This window comes from Anopheles aquasalis, chromosome 2, assembly GCF_943734665.1.
Source record: "Anopheles aquasalis chromosome 2, idAnoAquaMG_Q_19, whole genome shotgun sequence".
Classification (NCBI taxonomy): domain Eukaryota; kingdom Metazoa; phylum Arthropoda; class Insecta; order Diptera; family Culicidae; genus Anopheles; species Anopheles aquasalis.
The window spans coordinates 45,690,001-45,712,098 of NC_064877.1; the positions used below are offsets into that span (position 1 = coordinate 45,690,001).

At 49.7% G+C, this 22,098-nt stretch overlaps 3 protein-coding genes across 9 annotated transcripts in view; 1 reads left to right on the forward strand and 2 right to left on the reverse strand.

Annotated features, from left to right (window-relative positions):
- Window positions 1–13,685, reverse strand: part of LOC126572833 (afadin) — a 49,164-nt gene extending 35,479 nt beyond the window's left edge. For 5 of the 7 annotated variants that reach the window (XR_007607974.1, XM_050232501.1, XM_050232500.1 and 2 more), the window contains exon 1: window positions 11,336–11,564. The gene's annotated coding sequence lies outside the window, so the exon portion shown is untranslated. Of the gene's footprint in view, window positions 1–9,995; window positions 10,738–11,335; window positions 11,565–13,258 lie in introns of those variants that run through there. The other 2 variants (XM_050232498.1, XM_050232499.1) reach the window with 2 other exon arrangements.
- A 450-nt stretch (window positions 13,686–14,135) lies between these two features.
- LOC126569047 (chorion peroxidase) lies at window positions 14,136–17,047 on the reverse strand. The gene is made up of 3 exons (XM_050225848.1): window positions 15,835–17,047; window positions 15,037–15,766; window positions 14,136–14,963 (listed from the first exon to the last, which is right to left on the reverse strand). Exons 1-3 carry the CDS (start codon window positions 16,730–16,732, stop codon window positions 14,267–14,269), a joined length of 2,325 nt encoding a protein of 774 aa, XP_050081805.1. The 5' UTR covers window positions 16,733–17,047; the 3' UTR covers window positions 14,136–14,266.
- Window positions 16,955–19,946, forward strand: LOC126569046 (chorion peroxidase-like). Its single transcript, XM_050225847.1, has 4 exons — window positions 16,955–17,198; window positions 17,560–18,010; window positions 18,092–19,180; window positions 19,250–19,946. Exons 1-4 carry the CDS (start codon window positions 17,063–17,065, stop codon window positions 19,932–19,934), a joined length of 2,361 nt encoding a protein of 786 aa, XP_050081804.1. The 5' UTR covers window positions 16,955–17,062; the 3' UTR covers window positions 19,935–19,946.
- Window positions 19,947–22,098: the final 2,152 nt, after the last annotated feature.

Sequence of the window (22,098 nt, forward strand, 5' to 3'; positions counted from 1 at the left end):
TCTCCTCAGCAAATGCTTAATGATTCTAAGCAGACATGCCGCTTCTTATGCTTTCACGAAAGCGATGCTCGGATGGAACCGACCTGATGTGGAAAGAAAATGGACGTATCTTTCGCGGGAACTGAAAACAATTGACAGCAAAATATTATAACGAGTAGCCTCATTCGCGTGAGCAAACACTCCGGGGACCGAACCGATCGCGAGGCTTATTGGACGACTGCCGTACCCCTGCTGCCTGCCTGATGACAAAAACAAAAACGTGCAAGAATTCCGAACACATGAGCCATCCGACCGGCGAGCAAAACTGGCCCCACGCGTACCCTGAATTTCAATGACTCAACACAACCGACCAGAAGAATGTAGAATACAATCGATGAACGCACACCCCGGTGCGGCTCTAATGACGGTGCCGTTGATCGAAAAGAAAGCATCCGAGACGGACCGTCGTTGTTACAAGAAGACACTTTTTAAGGTGCGTAAGGAAGCGGGCGTCAACCTAAATCATTCTAGCATTAAAACCCCGCACATTGAACGTGTCATATATACACCTTGTTTCTGACAGGAACCAGGGGGGAACGGGCCCGGCAGACGAAGGGACGCACGGTAGAACAGGGCACAAACGTGCCAGAATTTCATTAGCTAATTAATCCAATTAACGAATTTCCTAGTAAGTCCTTTGGCTGTTTATGGTGGTAGGGGGAGGGGACTCGTGTGATTGGCGAGCCATTTGCGTTGTGTGGTTCGGTTACCAACAACAAGCTGGGCGGATAAACAATCCCGGTAGCTAGGCCACATTGAAAACAACTTAAAGGCCCTCTCGATTGGTCGGACAGGGTCGTGTTGTTGTCACTAGGCAAAATGAGGCTTCAGCGGAAACCAAAAAAAAAAACATACACATTTCAAAACAAACAATCACGCTATTATCATTTATCCGATAACTCGTCAATAGGTGGTCTCTACACGCATAGTAAACACGAGGTTAGCGATTAGCGGTGGTTTCGTTTATTTGATCGATATCGGTCGCTTATCGAGGCCCCTGTTGTAAACCCCCCCCCCCCCCTCCCCCCCTCCCCCCTTCCGCTCAGAACGCAAAGACTCGATGCGAATTTATTAGCTTTCCACATTAACAAACCACGTGGAAGCGAAGGGACCGGGCACAGCGTAACCACCAAACAGCAATAAGAGGACACACAAAGCATAATAAGACCATAAATTCAGGGTGGCAGGCAGGGCGTTGTATATATATAGCATAGCGAGCGAGGCTCGGCTGGCGAAAGAATGTAAATTTGATCGATAGAATCCATGTCTTAGCTGGTCGTCAACATAGCTGCACGTCGACCGAAGTGGCCTAACTAGACATTCTTTACACGCTTTGTGGCTGCTTCTTGCTCACGAAAGGGTCTCGACGTTTGTATCCGTACGCACTGTTTGGCCTTTGTTCGCCGTTAGCGATGTGTCCACTTTATATTGGCGGAACCAAACACATTGCTCATATCAAAGTTATTAAAAAAACATAAAAAAAACAATCTTGACAGTAAAGGATTGGCAACGGGCATACGCTCGATTATTCTGAATTTTATCAACGAACGAGGCAAACCGCAAAAACCGCAAGTTTCATCGGGAAAACATTCGAGCGTGTAGCGGCCGCTTGCACGAGGTGGCCGGTTTGTGTGGCCAAGCGACAAGTGTGGGAATTTCAAGCTTCACTGCACATCGCAGCAGAACCAACCCCTGCGAGGAACGCATCATGTGCGTGAGAGTCCCGAAAACATCACTTCCTTCCTTCCTGCAGCTCTCGCGCATTATCTGACTCGTATTTCCGTAAAAAAAGGGGGAAATGTTCTCCGCCGCGCCTATTGGTCGTCTCAGAGGTCTGGAGCGGTGCGGCGGGAATCCTTCTATAGGTAAGTTGTTTGGCCATTCTGTGCACGCTTTGCTGGCGCAGAGCGGTAGTGATGGGGGCACCACTTTGTGTGGTCAGCCATCCGTGCCATTTCCCAGGTAAGGCTGCTAATAGAACGGTTTCTGTTATGACAAACCTTGTAGTTAGAATCGTATTTGTCGGTTCGTCGTCGTCTTTACGAGATGGTCGAGCCCTTTAATCATAAGGTATATAACGGCGTGCGAAGTAGCAAAAACCTGCTCGGCCCGAACATCGATTAAATGGAACAAAAAACATCAAGTAAAAGCAAATGATCGATAATCATTAACGTGGAATGGAGTTTTTTAAACTAATTAAAAGGATCCGATGAGCTTACATAGGAGATCATATTCGATAAAATTTTTCTTTTTCATTAATTAATTAAATACTTTTGTTCATTATATATTCTAGTTGTTACTGTCACTGTCATTGTGATTATCAAGATCTAAGATCAATTTTAAAACCACGTGAGGGCATTCAAGTGCAAGATTCCCTTTTGAAATAACTAATTAATACAGAAAATGAAATACAAAGTTTATTCTGTCTAACTATCAGTGGAACTAACTTTGTGCAGCGGGGTGGCCACTCAACACGTTCAACTATCAATGTCTTGCCAAAATAATCGAATTAAACAGTTCATACTATTACCATAATCAACTCTAATTGAATCAAATGCAGAATGGCAGCGAGTAGCAAAAACGGAACCCCCGCTCCTCGTCAGGATCGTGACACACGCCTAGCTGTCAACCCCCGCTTCTCGTCTGCTCACAGCCAAGACACTCGCCAAAGATCAAGAAGAACTATTCCCGACGGAGGTCGAGAACGGGAACGAGTGGAGAGAGCACTAGCTGCAGCAAAGTATGAATCACAAATTTATCTCTTCCGCTACTTGGAATCACTCGAATGCAATCAGTGCAATCAGCTTATTTAGAACGGCGATAGTTTGATTGACCGCAACAAGTCGTGGTCATTCGCAGTAGTGCTCCCGTCTGGGGTGGTAGTCCCTATGCTACAGAGCCTAAGGTACAAGAACGATATGCACAGTTGCTAGCAGATGCCATATTGAATGAATCAATCGTGGGCCAGAGGGCCCAGTGGGATGAGCCAATGGTGCGATAAGGACACGGAATTGCAACAATGATGGACGGGGTGGTTCGTCTCGCGCAATAAGGGAGAGAACTCGAAAGCTTCCGGTTGTTTGGTCGCTATGACGACGCGTCCATTGTTTCTAGCTCATCGTATTGAAGTGGATTTGCCGAGGTTAGCGGCTGCGTTGCCATGAATCCATAGACAATGCTCAGCGCAAAAGAACATAACATTTGCAATTAAACAATCCTCAACATATTGTAATCCATATCGATTGAAACACCACATACCGGTTGCAAGTAATTACAAAACTAATTCCATTCTAAACTATACCAACCCATTTCAATACTGCCATGGTAGCGTATATCAGAAATCCTTATCGGTTTAATAGAAAAATGTAAAATGTTGTACATCAAAAATAGATATCTCAAGCATCTTTCGATGAAACTCAAGTGTCTTAACTGTACGCTACGAAAACCAACTTTATCGTTGTCCGAAAACTACCTTCAAAATATCGTTAATGATCCCTCTGTGCGTATATCAACAACACCTAATGGATAGCAGCGCCAGACAGACAACACATCGTAACGACAGTCTGGAGAGCAATGGCCGTTCTCTCGGAAGACTTGGGATTTAGCGTACCTGCTGCCTGGGGGTAAGCAGGAACAATTTACAAAGTGACGCCAGTTTACTGCCGCCTTCCAGAATTTAACAAGCATTGTCCCTAGACAGGCGACAGTGGCCAAAGCATGCACCTGAGCACCAGCAGCACAGGGGAATATGGCTTCCATTTCGCTAGTTTCAAATCTGCAAATAATCTAAAGCTACCAAACCCATTTTGCTTGCCCCGCAGCACCAGAGGTTGTTGGCGCTGGTGTGTCGCTGTACCTTGGGCCCAGAATGGCAGACAGAACCATTCTTCTCCGCCCAGCCCAGTCCGGAATGATATACAACGGGAAATTAGCCGCTTCCACCGATCACACGGCTAGGCACGTCGTCGGAGCCATGGACCGTGACGCCTGATACTGTCTGGCGGAGCGAATGGCCAGCGGATAGAACGATGTTCGCTGCGTGGAACCACATCAAAGGGCAGACCTCTGGGCCCGCGACCGAGGATCGACTTCTGGCTCGAGATATCCTCCTCCTAGTCGCTCTGTAGCAGTTCAGAGAGTAAACAATTCCAGTGCATTCGTCTCATTAGAGTACGGTGGAATGAACTTAAAATAAACAAATGCAACCCCCGTACTCGCGGTGCCGGTTCCAGAACAGTTCCACGGGCGGGCCACGCTTTTGTTTAATTTAAATCTCGCGTTCCGCGCCCTCGCCCTCCAGCTTGACCTAGTTGGGACCCATGGAAATACAAAATGACAATGCGCATTTTTATCTGGGCCCATAGGGCCCCCCACCGACGAATCGAACCAACTGCGACGTCTTTTGCTTCAATGCACTTCTTCCACTTGGGCCGTGTCTTCGGGCCCACCGATACGGAACTCAATCGCGGAGCAAAAACCAACGGAGACAACAACAACCGGATGCAATCATCGGCAATCGGTGCACAGTGGCGCTTGCTCTAGGCTGGGCAATTCCATGGGCGGAACTAGGGCGGAGTAAGGCAGCAACGCTTTGCATCCATTTCCGGTAAACGGGTTGGGCACCAATGGCCCAAGCGGCTCCACTGTGCCGATTTTACGACTTATGCTCTGATTCTTCTCCATCTTCAGAACACGGTCGGGGCGGGGACCGTCAAAGGTAAAGGTATGCTACTGACGATTCCGGATACTGACTGTCTTCTTGTTGTTCTGGACGATGCACTCCCCGTTCAGGGCGCGCCAGCATTAGTGCACAGACGTGGGTGCATTCAAAACGTGCACTGGGGGCAATGCAGTGCGTGTTTGTAGAGAAAACATCCAAATGAGATTTCTGGTGAACCGTTTTGGTCCGATTGCAACGAGAATTAGTTGATGCTACGTTCGTGCAAATGGTTGTAGCTCGTTCCTAGTTGCATCGTGAGATGTTTTCAAATGTTTTTCTCTAGCTAGACACCGGATTGTGGCGAGATTTGTTGTTCTTAGGACAGCTATTTGCTTTTTCCCTGCCTTTACTCAGCAGCAAATTAAGAAACGCATAGAGGTCGTGGCATAACTTCCGCATTTCCGTAGCTCCACGGAGAAGACGGAACTTCGTCAAGGAACGCATCTAAGAGACCCTTTTTGTATGCCCTTCTTACGAAGCTTGTTAAACCGCGCGCCCGAGTTTGCTTTTGTCCAAGCCTAATGCCAATCATTCTGGAACAAAGCAACGAATCTGCCCTCCTCACCAGCATTACACAGCCAAGACATCGGGTTTTCTTGCTCCGTTCTTGCTGCTCACATTCTGCTCTGGCCACATCATCTTGTAACACTAATTTTGGGTGACTATTGCGCGGCGCCACCGCCGAAGGGCGCCACCATTCCGTTGCGTTGCATCGTGTGGCCATCGTCGCACACGCTGCCGCCGGACTGGACTGCATGCATCATTCAATTTCAATACCACCCCACCCCAAAAGGCCATTTGCATTTGACCATGGCAGCCAGCAAAGCGTACGCGCAGCAATTCGCAAGAGCAATTGCGCTGGGCCAGGGAAAAAAGGGGGAAACGAAACCGGTTCGATGATGGCCAAACCAGCCAGCCAGCTGGGCGGTCGTGGTCGCTGAGCGCGCGATCGAGAACCGAGGTCTCGCGGGGAAGAAATAAAAAGAAGAAAAAAAAGGGGGCCAAAGGTTTGGTGTCGTATCTTCTCGCAAGAGACATACACGCAGTGGTGCGCCGCTTGGCGTATTTCGGCGGCCATAGCGTACCGGTGATGGTGGGATCTGTCCACCACGCGGGGAATGTTACGGAGTGGCGATTCCGTTTAGACATGGTTCGTTATGTGCTGTTCGGTCAGAAGACACAACAGAGTCGGAAGAGAGAAAAGCAGAGGGGGGCATGAGGAAACGTTTCCCAGACAAGCGATCCACCGAAAATGGTGCCACACTCGGTGGTACCACGAACATGACACGCACATTGTTTGCCTTCATTCCATCCTCATATCGGCAGACACAACGTAGCTGAACATCTCTGGTGATATCTAAGGGAAACAACCAGAAGACCAACTCGCAATGGGCGCACCCAACAAAAACGAAATCTCTGTCTCTCACTGTCTCTGGTGGGCTGGGAATGCTGGGATGGTTATCTCTGCTCGTCTTTATCACCGGAAAAAAACGTCACCGAAAACATGTTTGTAAATAGTGTTTACACCTGCGGGAGTGCCACGTTTTCGTGGTTAAATCCACTTTAGTATAAGACGCGGACAGTCATTAGAGCTCGAAACGAAGTCAAAGTGGCCACACCATCAGAGAGAGCGCGCGGGCTCTTGGTTAACATAATTCCACCGCAAGTGAAAGCCAACGCAGAAAAGGAGCATCAGCAGCAACAGCATCGTTATAAAAACGTTTGGCAATGCATGCCATCCCATCGGATTGACCGGAAATAGGCCCACAACGATGGTTGTCATCGACCAAACACCCTCGTGCGTGCATGCGTGAAAGTTCATCAAACGACAACACTTTCGGGCTTCGGAGAAATCTTTCTCCACGTTCATTAACGGTGTCCCACGCGGTGGCGCCAACTAAACACTGCAAAGGCATCATCTTCCGGCGGAAGATTCATTCCCGCCAGTTCACCTGCCCAGCAATGTCGTCGTGGAATCGATTTCCCGATTCCGACGGCCGCGTGTTCGTGGTGCGGTTCATCTGCTTCCTTCCCGGCAACCAAACAAAAAAGGGAAAGTGAAATGCCAACGGTACACGACACAAACATCCCGGCGGTGTCCTCTGCAACGATGATGCCGTTGTCTGCTTCCGTCACTGTCATCACCGAGTGTGATCGCCGATGGCCCGGGATGTAAAGAAGGGGGGGGGGGGGGGGATGAGGGATCGATTTCAAATGACAAGAAAATATGATACGGAATGTCCAGAGACCAAAACCGGGAGGGGGTGCGTGACATCAACCTCTCCTCTCCTCTCACCTTTCCCTTTTCCCATCATATCCAACGTCGGAAAATCAATCATAGCTCCGTGGGCTTGTTGCAAACAAGCGTTGGCCGTTCGGTCGTCCATTAAATATTCCGCTCCGTAGGGCACAGACACAGTCAGAGATCTGAATTGAAATATTCAATTTACTCCACTTTCAGCCAGTCATCAATTCCACTCTTACGCAAATAATATCTCGCTCCCGGCCAAAAGGCAAACCGGAGAAGCGAAAAAGGACCCTTTCACGGGGCCGGAAATCAATGCTAGATAGAGGCGGCCGCTCCAGTTTCATGGTCACTCTAGGCGCCCACAAAAGAACGAACGGAATGAAGCGGAGGACACAATTAATATTACAATTTTGCACTTCCAGGAACTGAGCCTAGCTGGAGCTGGAAGCGATGTTTTCCATTATCACCTGCTGCCACCAAACCGGCTGTCACAGGTACGCACGCTTATCGCTGACTTACCACGCGCCTCATTTCCGCCCAAAAAGGGACCGCATCCAGGTCCGGCCACATCTTCGTCAGGTTCGTGTTGCTTGTGGCGAAATGACCTCAAACAAGCGAAAAAAAGGGACAACCAAGCAAACGAGTGTCCAGCACGTTGGCGCGAGGGGAAATGGCATGGTGTGGCACCAAGCGTGTCGCAGCCGGACGGTCCTCCATCACCACATCACCCCCTGGGACCCCCGGAAGTAATCGACAACGACAAAGCATCGCCCATAATTGCCGACCCATAAATAGAAAGGACGAACACTGGGAGAGGATCTACTGTGTGAGAGAAAAGACACTTGTGCATCAACTCGCGCTGACGACAACGGACGGGGGGAGGTGAATGTTTGGAAATTATGTTTTGTCCAACAACCGGACAGAGGAGCGGCATCGTACGTCGATTACGCGGCAATTCTGAATGAAAATGACCCTCTTCATTCTACTAACGGTTTCGTAAACTTTCACTTCCGCCAAAAGGCGTCGTCGCTCATTATTATCGAGCGTCAACGTGACCTGACCTTGGGTGGTTCAGGTATGATCGATATGCAAGCGCACACACACCTGGTGCCCTACCGGCAGCAACTGCATTCCATTAGCGGCTTACGCGCTTCGCGGCATAATGTAGCAGCGTAGCGCAGCGTCGAACCCGAACATGGACACGGGCCATATGAGGCACGGGCGCATGGCATAATAATTAAAACGAATAATATATCAATTACCTCTCGCGCTCGCGCCCATTAATTCGTTCGCTGTGGCCGTTGTTTTATTTTTGCTCGGATAATTGAATTTGGTAAACTGATAACTCGGTTGCATTGTTAGTGCCAGTGCATTATGCTTCAATAGGGGCTTCCCAAACACCCTAATACTGTGTACATAGGGAATTGTTCATGGAATTGCCATTATTCAATGAGCTCAAGTATAGGGTGCCTAATAGAATATATAACCATCTGTTATTGATGAACTCTAACATTGTTTTGGTGTTATTAATTAATGAATGTAAAAACAATTACCTCTCTTTATCGTCTATCTCCCTTTATAGTCTAGTTTGAAGATAGCAAACAAAATCATTTGATCGCGTTCCTCAATTACTCTCGATTAAACAATTACGATTAAACAAAACACAGATTGAAGTTGAAAGCTATCAGTGAAGCAACAATGGTATCATTGTATTTACAGACAGGCTTTTGCTGCTGAAAATATAGTTTCATTGAAATTCCCAATTTGTTCAAATAGTAGCGTGGTTTATGAAGAATACATCGTTTTATCCGGCATCAAGCTAGAAGTTGGGATCCGATAATTGCTGGAACATCTTTTGAAGTTGTCCGCGAGCATATCATACTCGAAACTACCGCATTTGCATACATTTTACTGAACAGGTATCCATTGCAACACCACTTTTTACAGCTCATTCAGTGGATATGAATCTCTAGCCTTGAAAAATTCCCAAGAAAATGTATTGAAAAATTTTAGCATTTTTTATGGAACAGCCTTTACGTTGAGAGAAACACATTGCATTAAACATTCAAAGGAAGAATGGCACTTCCACCTGAAGGATGCCACAGGGGAAAAAAGTGAATTAACATTTCCCCGTTTACACACCTCGCCCCCGGAGGACCGCGGCCCCGGAAACTGTTGCAACGGTATTATCTATATTTGAAAAACATAAATGAAGCCTTCCTTCCTTTTGCGCGCGCTCTTTCTCCCTTATGCTCCGCTCTCATCGCGTGCATTATCACGCCGAGTGACGCCAGTAATAAGGTGCTCATTGCAGCGGATATCCTCTCGTGGTGCAGCTCGTATTGCAGCAGCTGCACAACCCTTTACCCCCTCTTCCCGCTTTCCCCTGACTGACCATCCTTTCGCTTCACCTTCTTCTGCACCTTCGTTCGACGCGTCAGGTGACCATCAGGGGGGGGCAAGTGCTCTACACAGGAGGGATCAGTCGCCGTAGCGAATATCGGGAAGCGGACAGGAACTTCCGGTGATGCCGGTGGCACAACACATCACCTCTCGCTATGACGCCTACCCCCTAGTGTCTAGGAATTTCCTCTTAATGTAGGGGCGTACCAGAGGCTCAGTCTGCGGTACGATTGCTATCTATGTGGCACAGAGTTTGTTATCTTATCTCCACATTCCAACGACCCGTTTCGAAGCACTGCAGTACTTAGCATAAATCGTTGTTTGTTGTTGTTTGTCTGTGCGATACAAACTTCCGTGGCTTTCGCTCGATAAGACCACCGGATCGACCACCGTCGTTGTTCTGCTGTAATCCAATTAACGAATCACACATGCGCAACAGCAGTTCCACTTTCGTGAATTCGTGTGTCCATTTATGTGCTATTGCCATACTTTGCGAATGCAGAGCAGCCGCGTATGAGTCACGCGGATGATGATGTTGAATGGTGGCCAACGCACCAGCAAAGCCTCCTCTGACAAGCAGCATACCTGCAATTAGCGCAACAGACAACGGGTTGGCAAGAGGGGGACGTTTGCAATATTTGCGCTGGATGTATTGGTGACACTGACCACGATCCCCTCTCCGGTGGGGACCGTTGGAACGGAGTTGGACGACGGTGCGGTCAACCCTAGCCCCCCCCGGGCTCGACGATGACGTATCTCTGCGGCCTGTGTGTGTGCCTTCGTCGTGGTGGTCTCTACTGTCCGCCGAATTCCATCAGCGACGACGACGACACAGATTTGCAGATCCGCGGCGCACGCAACGTAATCCCGATGGATCGCAACAACCCTCGCTGGTGGTGTGCGTTGCCGACGACGACGGCGAGGCTGCTATGTTCGGACCATATTCCCCCTTGCTGCTACACGTTTGCAACGAATTTTTGGCAACGATGATCACTACGTCACTGGGTTTCTTTTGGCCCCTCGACGGCTCGTCTTCTGCCTCGTTCGCGAACCACAGACCAGACAGACACGCACACTATCCACCCAACTTTTTTTTTTCTTTTGCTTCTTTTGCGTCTTCTCTCCGGTTGCTGCTAACTGGCTGCCTGTGGTGTTGGCTGGCTGTTTGGTGTTTTCACAATGCTTTTCCTTTCATCGTGGCCTCACTCTTTCTAGGAGCGGAGTGTTAACTGCGTTTTCTTAAATTTTACAACTCCCGCACCACTCTTCCACACGCCGCTTTTTGCGCGTAGATATTCGCCACCATTTCACGCGATGGGGGTCGAAATGAGTTTTGTCTAATCTCCGTGTATCTTCTCTACCTGCATACACTTTACACACCACGATTCGAGTGACCGGTTTCCGGATCCCTACACCTCGAGATTTCTGGCTGCTGTACCCCCGCGGATGATCGCGAAACGAACGAACAAAAAAAAACCTTAAAACACACCTTTTACGACGAGTCATACAGGCGACACAGCGACACGGGGACCTTCTTCTTCATTAGACCACGGGGCGGGTACACATGCCAGGTTGTTAAATCTTCCTCGACATTTTCTTCGATAAAACCAAACAAAAAAAAAAGAAACTCTGGTAAAGAAATTCAGAGAGAAGTGTTTCTCATCGCCTGCTTTACCAGTTTTGACGATTTATGGGACGGACGGACTGATGGTTTGAAGGATATAAAACACACAAGCGCACGCACAAAAAAACACACACAGGACGATCACGAGATCCTTTTCGATCGCAAAACCCTGAAAAAACGGCACTTGGACGAGGACGGGTGACAGGTAGGTGGACGGCTGCTGGTGCTGCCTCTCACTCTTTCACACACAGCGATCTCGGCCTCGGCGAGCCTTTCCCTGCGCCTCAGCCATTTTACGAACCTTTGGTTTCACGCGGGGTGCGTCAGCACCAACGACGATGATGATGACGATGACGATGGCGACGACGACGACGGGTTTCAAGCGTTGCACTGACCTCCGTGAAATGTGTGTTCCGCCGCTGCACGCACGCACTGACACGACGTTTTCACGAATTCACATTCACGCACGCACGACGATCTTCAACAACGACGCGACGACGACGACGAAGACGACGGGCAACGCGCCATACCGCGGCGACAGTTGAAACAAAAATGACAAAAAAAATCTTCGAACCCGAACCATGGGACGCACACCAACATAAACCCGTTTACCGCCACCGGTGTGTGCGTGAGGACACAGCTTGCCACCGTGTGCGCCATAGCAACCAAACAACGGGAGGTTGCTATACGCAATACTTTTCGCTGCTTGCAAGCGGCTCGCGCGCACGCACAACAAAGACCCAACCCTTGCACCAATACACCAGCGAGCTGCATTCCAAACGGTATTAAATCCACGGGCTCAGCATAAAACATGCTGTCTTCCTTCTCGTTCTAACCGTTTGCTGGGACCACGGGGTGCGGTGTTACCTCCATCCCACCACCCCGAGGTATCACCCGCCACCGTGGGGGGATCCGCAGCGTATCTTCTCGGTCGCTTGTGTGGTTTTTAAAAAGACAACCCACCCATCGTCGTCGCGAGTAAATTGCGCAGCGCCTTTTGCTGCCTTCTCGTTTTCGCGCGACCGCTTTCTCTCGCACGGTGCTGATCGGTCGATCGGTCGGTTGTTGCTGGATCTGCGCACCACACACGGCAGCACCACCGCATCTTTGCATTTCTTCCTTTTCGCCAACCGTCCAGCGAGCAAACGAGCAAGCACCGGGGGGTTCCGGTTGACTGCAGCAAGTGGCGCTGGGGAACTGGAGTGGCTCCAACCGGCCTCCCCCTGATGCCACCACCAAAGTTAGCTGGCAAGAGGGGATGCAAAAGGTTGTTGTACTGCCAATATTCCGCTGCTTGCGGTGTAGGAAGAACACTTCTTCGGATTCTCTTCGGTCCGCAAAAGTGTTTCTTTTCTTTGCAACATCATTCACTAGCTGCTGCTGGCTGCTGGCTGCGGGCAACGGAGGTGGGAAAATCGCTTTTGGAGGCCGTGTGTAGTGGTCTGGTGCAGCTGAATCCACTAGACCTAGACGGCGGTGGGGGAGCTTCTTTAATGTGCAGACGAGTGATAATCACGGCCCGCTAACAAGCCTAATGCCACGCATTAGCGAGCGGCACTAAATGTTGGCCGTACTTTTTACATAGCGATTGTTGATGCAAATGCTGTCCAAAATCGGACAGAGATGGAACGGAATGTGCAGTAAACCGGACCTGCCGAGGAGCGCTTCGGTCCGTAGTATTCCGTGCCCTTGACAGCCACAGGAGCCCCCAGAGCTCAATCAATTGATTATACGATACGTATAAAACGCGTTTTTGTCAAGGCGACACGATAGGTCGACGTAAGTAGGATTCGAAAAACCTGTCGAGAGAAGACGCACACACCTGCGCACACGGCCCCGCACTTGCATAAGCGATCGCGATCGGCGGCAGGTGAGTATTTTAAGCTCTGTTTTGGGAGGAAATGTCGTCTGTTCTTGCGCAAAGTTTAAACAGTATGGTGGTCCAATGAAATTGACCTCGTTTGCTACGACATTCCGCAGGTGATAATTGGGTTCCTGCATTGCAGGCTGCATTAGTTTTAAGCAGCACTCGATTCCCGCGAAATACAGATGATAAACATGGATGCAACAAATGATTTAACCGACTAGGGAACATAACCACATTGTTACAGACGACAGATCACGTCCAACACCCTTATGTCCTTCAAATTTGTACGATCACCAATAGACTCCTATGCGCGCGAGAGCACGAAGCTCGTGTTGATGGGATCATCTGTAGCCTTACCTGCCGCGAACGGTTCAACTGTAGCCGCGTAGCACTCGGATGGGTGCAGGAGGGGTTCGCAGGAATGTTAATGAGAATCGAGAATCAGTCTCGAGTGCTGACGACAATCTTCAATCATTCGATCGTGCACGATCGCGCGTTCTCGGGGGGCTACCGCGCCGGTGACCTTCGATGCAGCTAATCCTTCTCCATCACTGTGTTTTTTGTTATTGATGATCGCAACCCGCGGAGCGATCTTCGTTCGCTTCCCCTCGTAGTGTGATCGTTTTTAGCCCAACATTACGATCGCTTGCAGCACTTTATCACGCACCTCTGTACCACAGAATAGTAAAAGCTGTTAGAACTCGTTAAACATGAAGAGAAACCACCAATGCACGAGTTTTTTGTTAAAAATCTTGATTTAACGCGCCCGAGCACACAGGATTCGATAAACAACCCCCGATGGCACAGCCAATACTGAGATGGTTGAGCGGTGATCTCCAACGTGAGAGATGGTCTGGTGCGTTCTGGTGAGAAGTCGGTTTTATCGTTTCACAATGTTTTACCGCTCCGTGAAACAAACTTGAGAGTTACCTTTTCAAAATGCTTTAAATGAAAAAGTTCGACTTAATATTAAAAGATTCACTCACTTAATATTTTTCCTTTTTGTGCAGCATTTTCCAACTGCATCGGACAAGTCAAATAGAACAGGAAAATAAAAATAGAAAAAGAGGAGTCTTTACTAACATTTTACTACAACTTTTCAACTTTACAACAATACCGAAAAATTAACTTTGCTAACGGGTTTATGTGGCCCGTGGGTTACCGCGCTTTCGAAGAAAACAGCAAATTGCATACTTTCAGAGTTAAAAAAAACGAAAAAAAATGCCGATCGATGTCTTGGCGTTGCCGATATTTCGACACGATGCTTTATTTTAACAAACATAGAAATGTTTCCAACAATCGCTAACATAAACTTATTAAAAGACAACATTTCATAACAAAACAAATCTCACTGAACCACGTACACTAATGGCCACTCCAGGCGCTCAACTCGATCGCTGGCAACGATCGGCACGGTACGGGTGGATTTTTGTGTTCGCTCGGATGGAGAAACACATTTTGTGGAACGGAAAACCCTTCCGGATGATCGATGTTGCCACAAATAACGGTGGCGAGCGATGCCTTGCCAATCTCCCGCAGTTGATCTACCGTAAAGAACCCGGGATTGTGCTGCGGACCGTTCGTGTAGTAATAGCGATCACCATACTTGAGCCGAGCAAACTGTTCGCTAAGGATGCTGGCAAACGTGGGACCGATCAGTGCACCACCACGTGCCGGTGGTTCCAGCAGCCCACCGACCCACAGATCCACATCGTCCGGTGAATCATAAACGCTGGCCAATCTTTCGCCGACCGCTCCGAACTGTTCGAAACTTGTGATGCGCGGCAAACCGGCCCATTCCCGGTAATCGTTATACGGACGGAGCGCATGATCCCGACCGCGCTGGATGTTTAGGGAGGCCAGATCGGATCCGAAGGGATGGTGTCCAGCAAACAATAGTCTCGTTAAACCGTGTGTGATCGAATCGTCCACCTGCTGCTGAGGCTGATCGATCAGCGAGAACAGTAGATCATCGAAAAAGGAACGCTCCAGCAACCGCGAGGGATCAAGAAATACATCCTGTATTGGTACCAGTTCCGAGCGACGATGACGATGTTGGATTCTGTGGAAATAAATAGGAAAGATGAGTTATCTCCATTGTGTTCCGTCGCTCGGTTGACTTTGACTAAACCTACAGGAATGCTCCATCGACGGTGGAATGCCCAAAACGGAAGGCAGCTCCAGTGAGCTCGTTGAGAACCAACGGTTTCACATCGGGACTGTAAAGTGCCGTGTGGCCATGCTCGGTATTATCCAGCAACCCATACTGCCGTGCCGTGTGATGCCCAACGATCGCCGGAAGGTAATCGTTGTAGAATATTTTCTGAATTTCTGCAATCACGATACGGCGTGTCTCCTGATACAGCCGCTCATCATCCCAATGCCGGTTGATCTCTGCCAACTGACTGGCGATACGATTATGTTCCCGTAAAAACAGCACATGCACCTCGGTGAGCGAGATGATTTGATTCGAACGATCATCACCGGCCCGGAAACAGGCGCTGGCCCATGGTTCACAGGCACCGCGACGGTTCTCGAACGGTAGTAGCTCCTCACCGGACGGAAAGACACTTTGCAGTCGACCACCGTTGAACGTACGCAGCGAAGCGGCCGTTTCCGGATCCGATCCGTACACCGTTGAGCCATCGATGAAATGGGTGATCCTGTTCAGCTGCTTACCATACCCCAGCTTACACTTTCCTTCCCTGGCCAACGCAAGGCGTACAAAGTTGAGACACCGTATACCGAACTTGGAGTAGAACGGATCGTTTGGGCTGACCGTGATGGGCAGACAGGCAAAATGAGCCCCTTCCCGGTGTACCGGTCCCGAATGATCTGGCAAGCAGCATTGTATCTCTTCGTCTCCTGTGCAAAATCAGAAAAAGTTCTGGAATAGTTATCACCGATCGCCTGCTGTCTGACGCTGTGCTTACCATTTCGAACGCTGGCACTGCGAGTAAAATCGTGTGACATGAACTGACCAAATTGCATCAGCAGCAGATTAAACTTTGGATCCGGACGATCGTTGTCCGGAAAGACGGCCACCGAGATATCTCTGGCGTTTGGCAGCAGCCTCCCAGTGACAGCCGAGTGCAATCGTGGAGCCCAGACGCCATCTTCGTAAGCCGGTGGTAGCAATCGTTCGAAAGGATGTCCTGCGGCACCCCAGCTGCTACGCTCCGGAATCGGATTGTTGCAGCTACCATCGATGGAACGGTATCTGGCCGAGGGATCGCAATGTTTCGGTGGAATGCACCGTTTGTGAAGCTTTTTCCCTTCATCGACATCGATGCCATCTTGTAGCTCTGGCGCTTCTTTGGTTAGGTTCAGTGCCTCGATCAGCGAGCGCACGACAAAGACATCCTCATACGCTTCATGCTGATCCTGGACGGCGTCCTGGTCACGGCGCGTAAATGGTGAACCGTGGAATCGATGCACAAGCGATGCTTCAGCCATCTGTGGCTTCCTTTCACTGTGATTCTTTTCCATTTTTACCATCTTCCGTGCGTACACCCGATGACCTTCGCGGACGGCATTCGTTAGCAGCTGATCGGGAATTTGGTGCAACAGCGAGCGCTTCACTCGTGCGGATGCCTCTTGAGCCAACGGGCGACAGCAAATTCCTTCCACGCCATCAAGTGCCGTGCAAAAGGTTACCACCTCTCGTTTTCCACGTGGTTCACTTTGCGCACAGAGTACCCGTGGAAGGCACTGGTGGTGGGGAGAAGCACAGCCCGGGGAAGAATGTTCCACACTTTCCAGCTCTGCCAGTACGACTACGATACTAGTTAAAATCAACGCTAAAACACTTATCCTCTTTATGGGAGGCATTCTGACTGACTGGTGAACGGACGAAAAGGACGTGAAGCAGATGCGATGCTTCCTTGCCAGCGGTGATCGTTGAACTGCTCCGACCGGAACCAGCAAAAAACTGACTGACTGACCGACGGTTGACAATCTGCTGCTGCTGCTGCTGCTACTGCCGGGTCCCGGAAACGACCGTACGCAGACTAGCGTTTGTCCAGCATGACAAGAGATGGCGTTGACTGGCCTTACCAGGTGGCAATCCTGGCACCACGTCCCTTGGCAGTCGGTAGTCTGTGTTAAGCTGAAACGGCGGTGGTCTTGTCGCAGGCCACAACCGGTGTAATTGAATCAAAAATGTCCTACCGTACAGCTGTGACATTCGTTGGATTACCATTACTTTTGGCCACTTTACTGCTCCTGTTCGGTGTCAGGGAAATTGTAACAATCAACGTCACTCAGCCTGATGAATTGTCTAGCGCAGCGGGCGAAGGTAAGCGAGAGACGAGCGAACGAACGGCACAAAAGTATTCGCCCTTGGGCGTAATATACTGGGCTTTGCGGATTTGGTCCCGTGACGAGGTGTTTGTGAGGTTCTGCTAGCTCTACCCTCATTACTATGCAGTTCAATGAACGTTTGTGCCAATCGCTGCTGGTGATTACAGTTTCTCGGTGTTTGTACGTTTAAATGCTTCAATTTGTGAGCCTCATCTGGTGCCTCACTGAGCGCGAGAGGTAATCAAGTTAGTCCACGACCACGAGCACGAAGGATTGGAAAAGGATTTCGAGGGCTTTACCATTTGAAATCCTTAAATGTGCAGCGAGATTGATTCGCAATTTAATACTCGTTCCAGCACCGCAATGTCCGGATAAAAGCATCTGTGTTCCACTGCTGCAGTGTCCATTTGTCGACCGAATGGCCATCGTAGAGTATCTATCCCGGCCGTCAGTGCTGAGGGCTCCACCGGAGCGTCGTTGGCAACAAGCACACTGGCGTCGGTGTCAGCTGGATGAAGACAACTTTGCTGGTATCTGTTGCAACGCGCTGGTCGACGGTGAAGCCACTCTTCCTACGGTCGAGCTGGAACCACCACCACACACCATCGAAGAGGAAGTTTTACAGAAAGCGCAGGAGGTAGCGATGCGAAAGTTAAATCGTTTGCGGATGAACGGCGAACAAGATCTGCGTAACAAATCGCCGCCTGCAGAACCGTTTCACGGAACTCCCGGTCATGATGCGGTTCCGAAGGCGGTGCTGTGGCAAGGATTGCACGATGTGCTCACTCTACAAGCCTTGCAAAAGTTGTAAATATCTTTCAGGAAAACCCGTTGCCATTTGTGGGTGAGTTTCAATGCATATTCTTTGGATTTTGTTTTCCGAAACAGGAGCAACGGTACGACGCCACTGGATATTCGACGATCGAAACGGTGTTTGGTGGGACCACCGTGTGAGAAGCCACACTCCCGGTATCGCTCGTTTGATGGTCGCTGCAATAACATCGAACCTGGACGGAGCCGCTGGGGATCGGTTGGGTACCCGATGGAACGGGTACTGGCTCCCCTGTACGATGATGGTGTTTGGGCTCCACGGATGAAATCCATCACTGGCCGCTTCCTTCCATCGGCCCGAGAGCTTTCCAGCACGCTGTTCACGGATCTATATGAACCACACTCGCGGCACAATGTGCTGTTGATGCAGTTTGGCCAATTCCTGGCACACGATTTCTCCCGCAATCAGGCACTGCCTGGGACGCGGAAATGCTGCACGGCGGACGGATCGGCCAGGTTAAAGAACGCTTCGTTCGGTTGTATGCCGATAGCGGTACGGCAAGGGGACGATTTCTACTCACAGCACGGTGTGCACTGTCTGCACTTTACCCGTACGGCCGTGGCACCGATGGACGAGTGTGACAGCAAGTACGCCCGGCAGCTGTCCAGTGTGAGCCACTTTATCGACGGATCGCCCATTTACGGAAACTCAAAGCAGGAAGCGCACGAACTAAGATCACACGAGGGTGGTCGCTTGAAATCGATTAAGCATCGTCGCTACCACAACGAGCTACTACCTCTCGATCGAAAGGAAGGATCGTGCGAGAAATGGGCTGAGCTGTGTTTCAAAACGGGTGACGTTCGATCGAACCAGCTGATTACGCTCGTGGCCGTACACACGCTGTTCCTGCGTGAACACAATCGTATCGCGCGTCAGTTCGAGCGACTTAATCCGCACTGGAATGATGAGACGATTTTTAAGGAAACGCGAAGGATCGTGATCGCACAGCTGCAGCACATAGTTTGGGCGGAGTACCTTCCGAAAATCGTTGGCCATCGGTTTGCGTCGGCTTACAAGCTGCATCCGTCGGGTGGCGATCTGGGATACACCTCCCACTACCGGCCGGATGTGAATCCTTCCGTTTCGAGTGAGTTTACGGTGGCGGCGTTCCGGTTTGGCCATTCAACGGTGCCCTCTAAGCTGGAGTAAGTAACATCCATTCTTTCGATCTCTTAATTTCTTTCGGTTGTTATCTCATGACGTTTGTGTTACAGCTTGAAGGGCCGTTCGGTGGAAACTTGGCACACCTTTCTGGATCCAACGCGGTTCCGTGAGCGCACCTTCTACGATGAACTGTTCCACTCGATGCAACGCCAACCGATGCAAGCCGTGGACGATCGGTTTTCGACAAGCGTGACACGGTTTCTGGACGTGGTCCCTGGTACCAGCCACGGGAAGGATCTCGCTTCCATTAACATCCAGCGTGGTCGGGATCATGCGCTACGACCGTACAACGATTACCGTCGACTGACCGGTCGCCCAGCGTTGCATGATTTTGCCGAGTTTGGCCCGAATCATGGCCCAACGTTGGCCTCACTGTATGCCAGCGTCGACGATGTGGATCTGTACGTGGGCGCCATACTGGAACCACCGATCGAAGGTGGTGTGGTCGGTGAAACGTTCGCTGAAATTATTAGCGATCAATTTGCCCGGTTCCAGCACGGTGACCGGTATTTCTATAGTAACGGTCCGGATACGAATCCGGGTCACTTTACGCAGGCACAGCTACGGGAAATACAGCGTACCACGGTGGCGTCACTGATATGTGCGAACGCAGGTGAGACGCACCGGATGTACGTGCTGCCGGATGCGTTCAGTGTGCCGGACGATGGTAACCGACCGGTTGTGTGCAGTTCACCGGATATGCCACGCTTGGACTTGAGTTGGTGGAAAGATTAAATAACATTCCCAGTACGTTCTATCCATGCATATTAGATTAACCTGTAGTTCGTTCGACGTTTATGTCTATATTGATGCAAATATAGAGCTTGTTTCAGTGGAAATTAATTATTTTTCTAACCGGATCAGCTCGTCAAACCGTTTATGATCGTTCAATGAGAAACTTCAGTCCGTCCGCACAATGGAATGATGCGGTGATGCGGTGCATCGGTTCGAAGGTTAATATCATCAACCACCAACCAGTGGCCCACGGTTTATTTATTCTGCCATCAGCCAAATGGTATGTATGCACAATCCACAGACTGTTAATTTCACGCCAATCTGCTGCTGTTGCCGCTCGTAAAGGCTGTTTAGAACTGATGCCCGACTTGATTAGCCGCCGCCACGACCGTGCGGTTATTTACTTCCCTAGGCCGAGGAGCGCGCTTTTCCCGCTTTTTGTTTTCTCTGTTTGATTCCGTTATTCCTGCTGCCACGATGTTTGCCTGTGAGTCATGTTTACCTTCATTTGGCGTTGGCTGGAGGGTGGCCGGGGCTGGCTGAATGAAGCGGTCGTCGGAGAAATCACGAAATGTGAGCCTCACTGTGGAGCACGCTGGATGTTTACGCAGGAAATGATTTACTCCACAAAACCCATTCCAGATGTTTTATTTGAGGCGTTCTTTTCTTTTCTTGCGTTCTGGAGATGCGGTTACAGACCAATGTGGCCAGGGACCATATACTGGTATAAAATATTCGCGGAATTTTCCTACCCAGCAGGTTCTCTCAGGGCTGTGTCCGTGTTGGCAGTAATGGAGAGTGTATTTTGCTAGAATTCTTGCTCCCCGACAGAGAATGCTGCTGTATGTACACCAGCCGGGGTGCAACCACATACAGAGCTTGGTGCTGATGGAAAATGCATTCCCCGGATGACGGGACGGGTCTTATTTAACCTTCAACAACCAACACTACCAACGCTACACAGGTGAACAATACATTTGTGTTTTTTATTGCGGCTTGGCTGCCTCGCTGCCTCGGTGCAACAAGTGGTTCTCGGTAGGATGCGAGTGAAAATTGAAGGGATTCGCTGGTGCGGAAACTGGTGAGGTGAAAGTTTTCCACAATGAATGGCCCGGGGGTGTCCCATGCACGATGGCAGCCATGGCAATGTCCATTCGTCTAGCTAGCCGAGCACGCACAGGCCGTTCGGTCCTCGGTATCGAATGCCGATCTCGTTCTGTGGTGGATAAGGTTCATTCCGGTTCGCTACCAGGATGAGGCGAGCATCCTGTGCTGACCGTTCCAAATCTACTGCCGATAGTTCGAGCCCCTAAAATCGACTCCAATTCGCTGTTCATTTGCTCACCAGGAAGCCCATTGGCGTGGAGTGTTTTCAGTATCAAAGGGGGCCTGTTGCTTTGTTGGAGAATCCGTCTGGAGCAGATTGTTGAACGCTTTTGGAACCAGCTGTACCAGATCAGCCGATCAGCCGAGCCACCTATTGCGATTTTTGGAGGGCAACTGCTGTCTAAATGCGAGAATTAGCATCTTTTATGCAACTGTTTGCACGAGCGCATCGTCGGTGTGTGTTCGCCTCTGGGCTTATTTTGTGGGGGGAACCGTGGGGATAAACAGGTGGTTGTGGGAGGGAGCAGGAGAAAATGAGACAAACATTTCGTTAATTGATTCGAGCGAGCCGCCTACCGGTTCAAACCGGATCGTGTTTCAGCCGGACCTTGCCATGGTCCGGAGGTGGTGGTGTCCGTGATTCACGTCTTCTTTGTGAATGGCGTGTGGAAGCTTTCTAGAAGCCAACCGTCCAGAATTATAATTAATTATCGATGTTGCCTGAAACCAATGACGAAGATTTGTTGATGTTCCGATTTTCCAAGGTTGCAATGAGTGTACCAGATGTTGATCCTTGAAGATAGTAAACAGTGTCTCGGAGTCATCATTCGCTACTGACTAATCTGCTGATTTGCAGAAGGTAGTCGATGGTTAGGCAATTTGTTAAAGACGTGAATGAAATGACAATGAAATGAAACCTATCACTGCACTGCTTCGCATCAATGCTCTGTTTTGCCTCTATTGAAAATAAAAACCAATTTCCTTCGCCACATGCTTCGAGGTTTGTGTAAACAACATTTTCCTACGTCTTGTAATGTAAATATCATAAGCCTTGGTT

Bases quoted from the DNA above. Each gene is read 5' to 3' on its own strand.
- LOC126569047 (XM_050225848.1), bottom strand. From the start codon at position 16,732: ATGCCTCCCATAAAGAGGATAAGTGTTTTAGCGTTGATTTTAACTAGT. The intron at 15,767-15,834 runs GTAAGCACAGCG...GATTTTGCACAG, and splicing joins CAGTGCCAGCGTTCGAAATG to GAGACGAAGAGATACAATGC. The intron at 14,964-15,036 runs GTAGGTTTAGTC...TTATTTCCACAG, and splicing joins ACCGTCGATGGAGCATTCCT to AATCCAACATCGTCATCGTC.
- LOC126569046 (XM_050225847.1), top strand. From the start codon at position 17,063: ATGTCCTACCGTACAGCTGTGACATTCGTTGGATTACCATTACTTTTG. The intron at 17,199-17,559 runs GTAAGCGAGAGA...TACTCGTTCCAG, and splicing joins GTCTAGCGCAGCGGGCGAAG to CACCGCAATGTCCGGATAAA. The intron at 18,011-18,091 runs GTAAATATCTTT...TTTCCGAAACAG, and splicing joins CTACAAGCCTTGCAAAAGTT to GAGCAACGGTACGACGCCAC.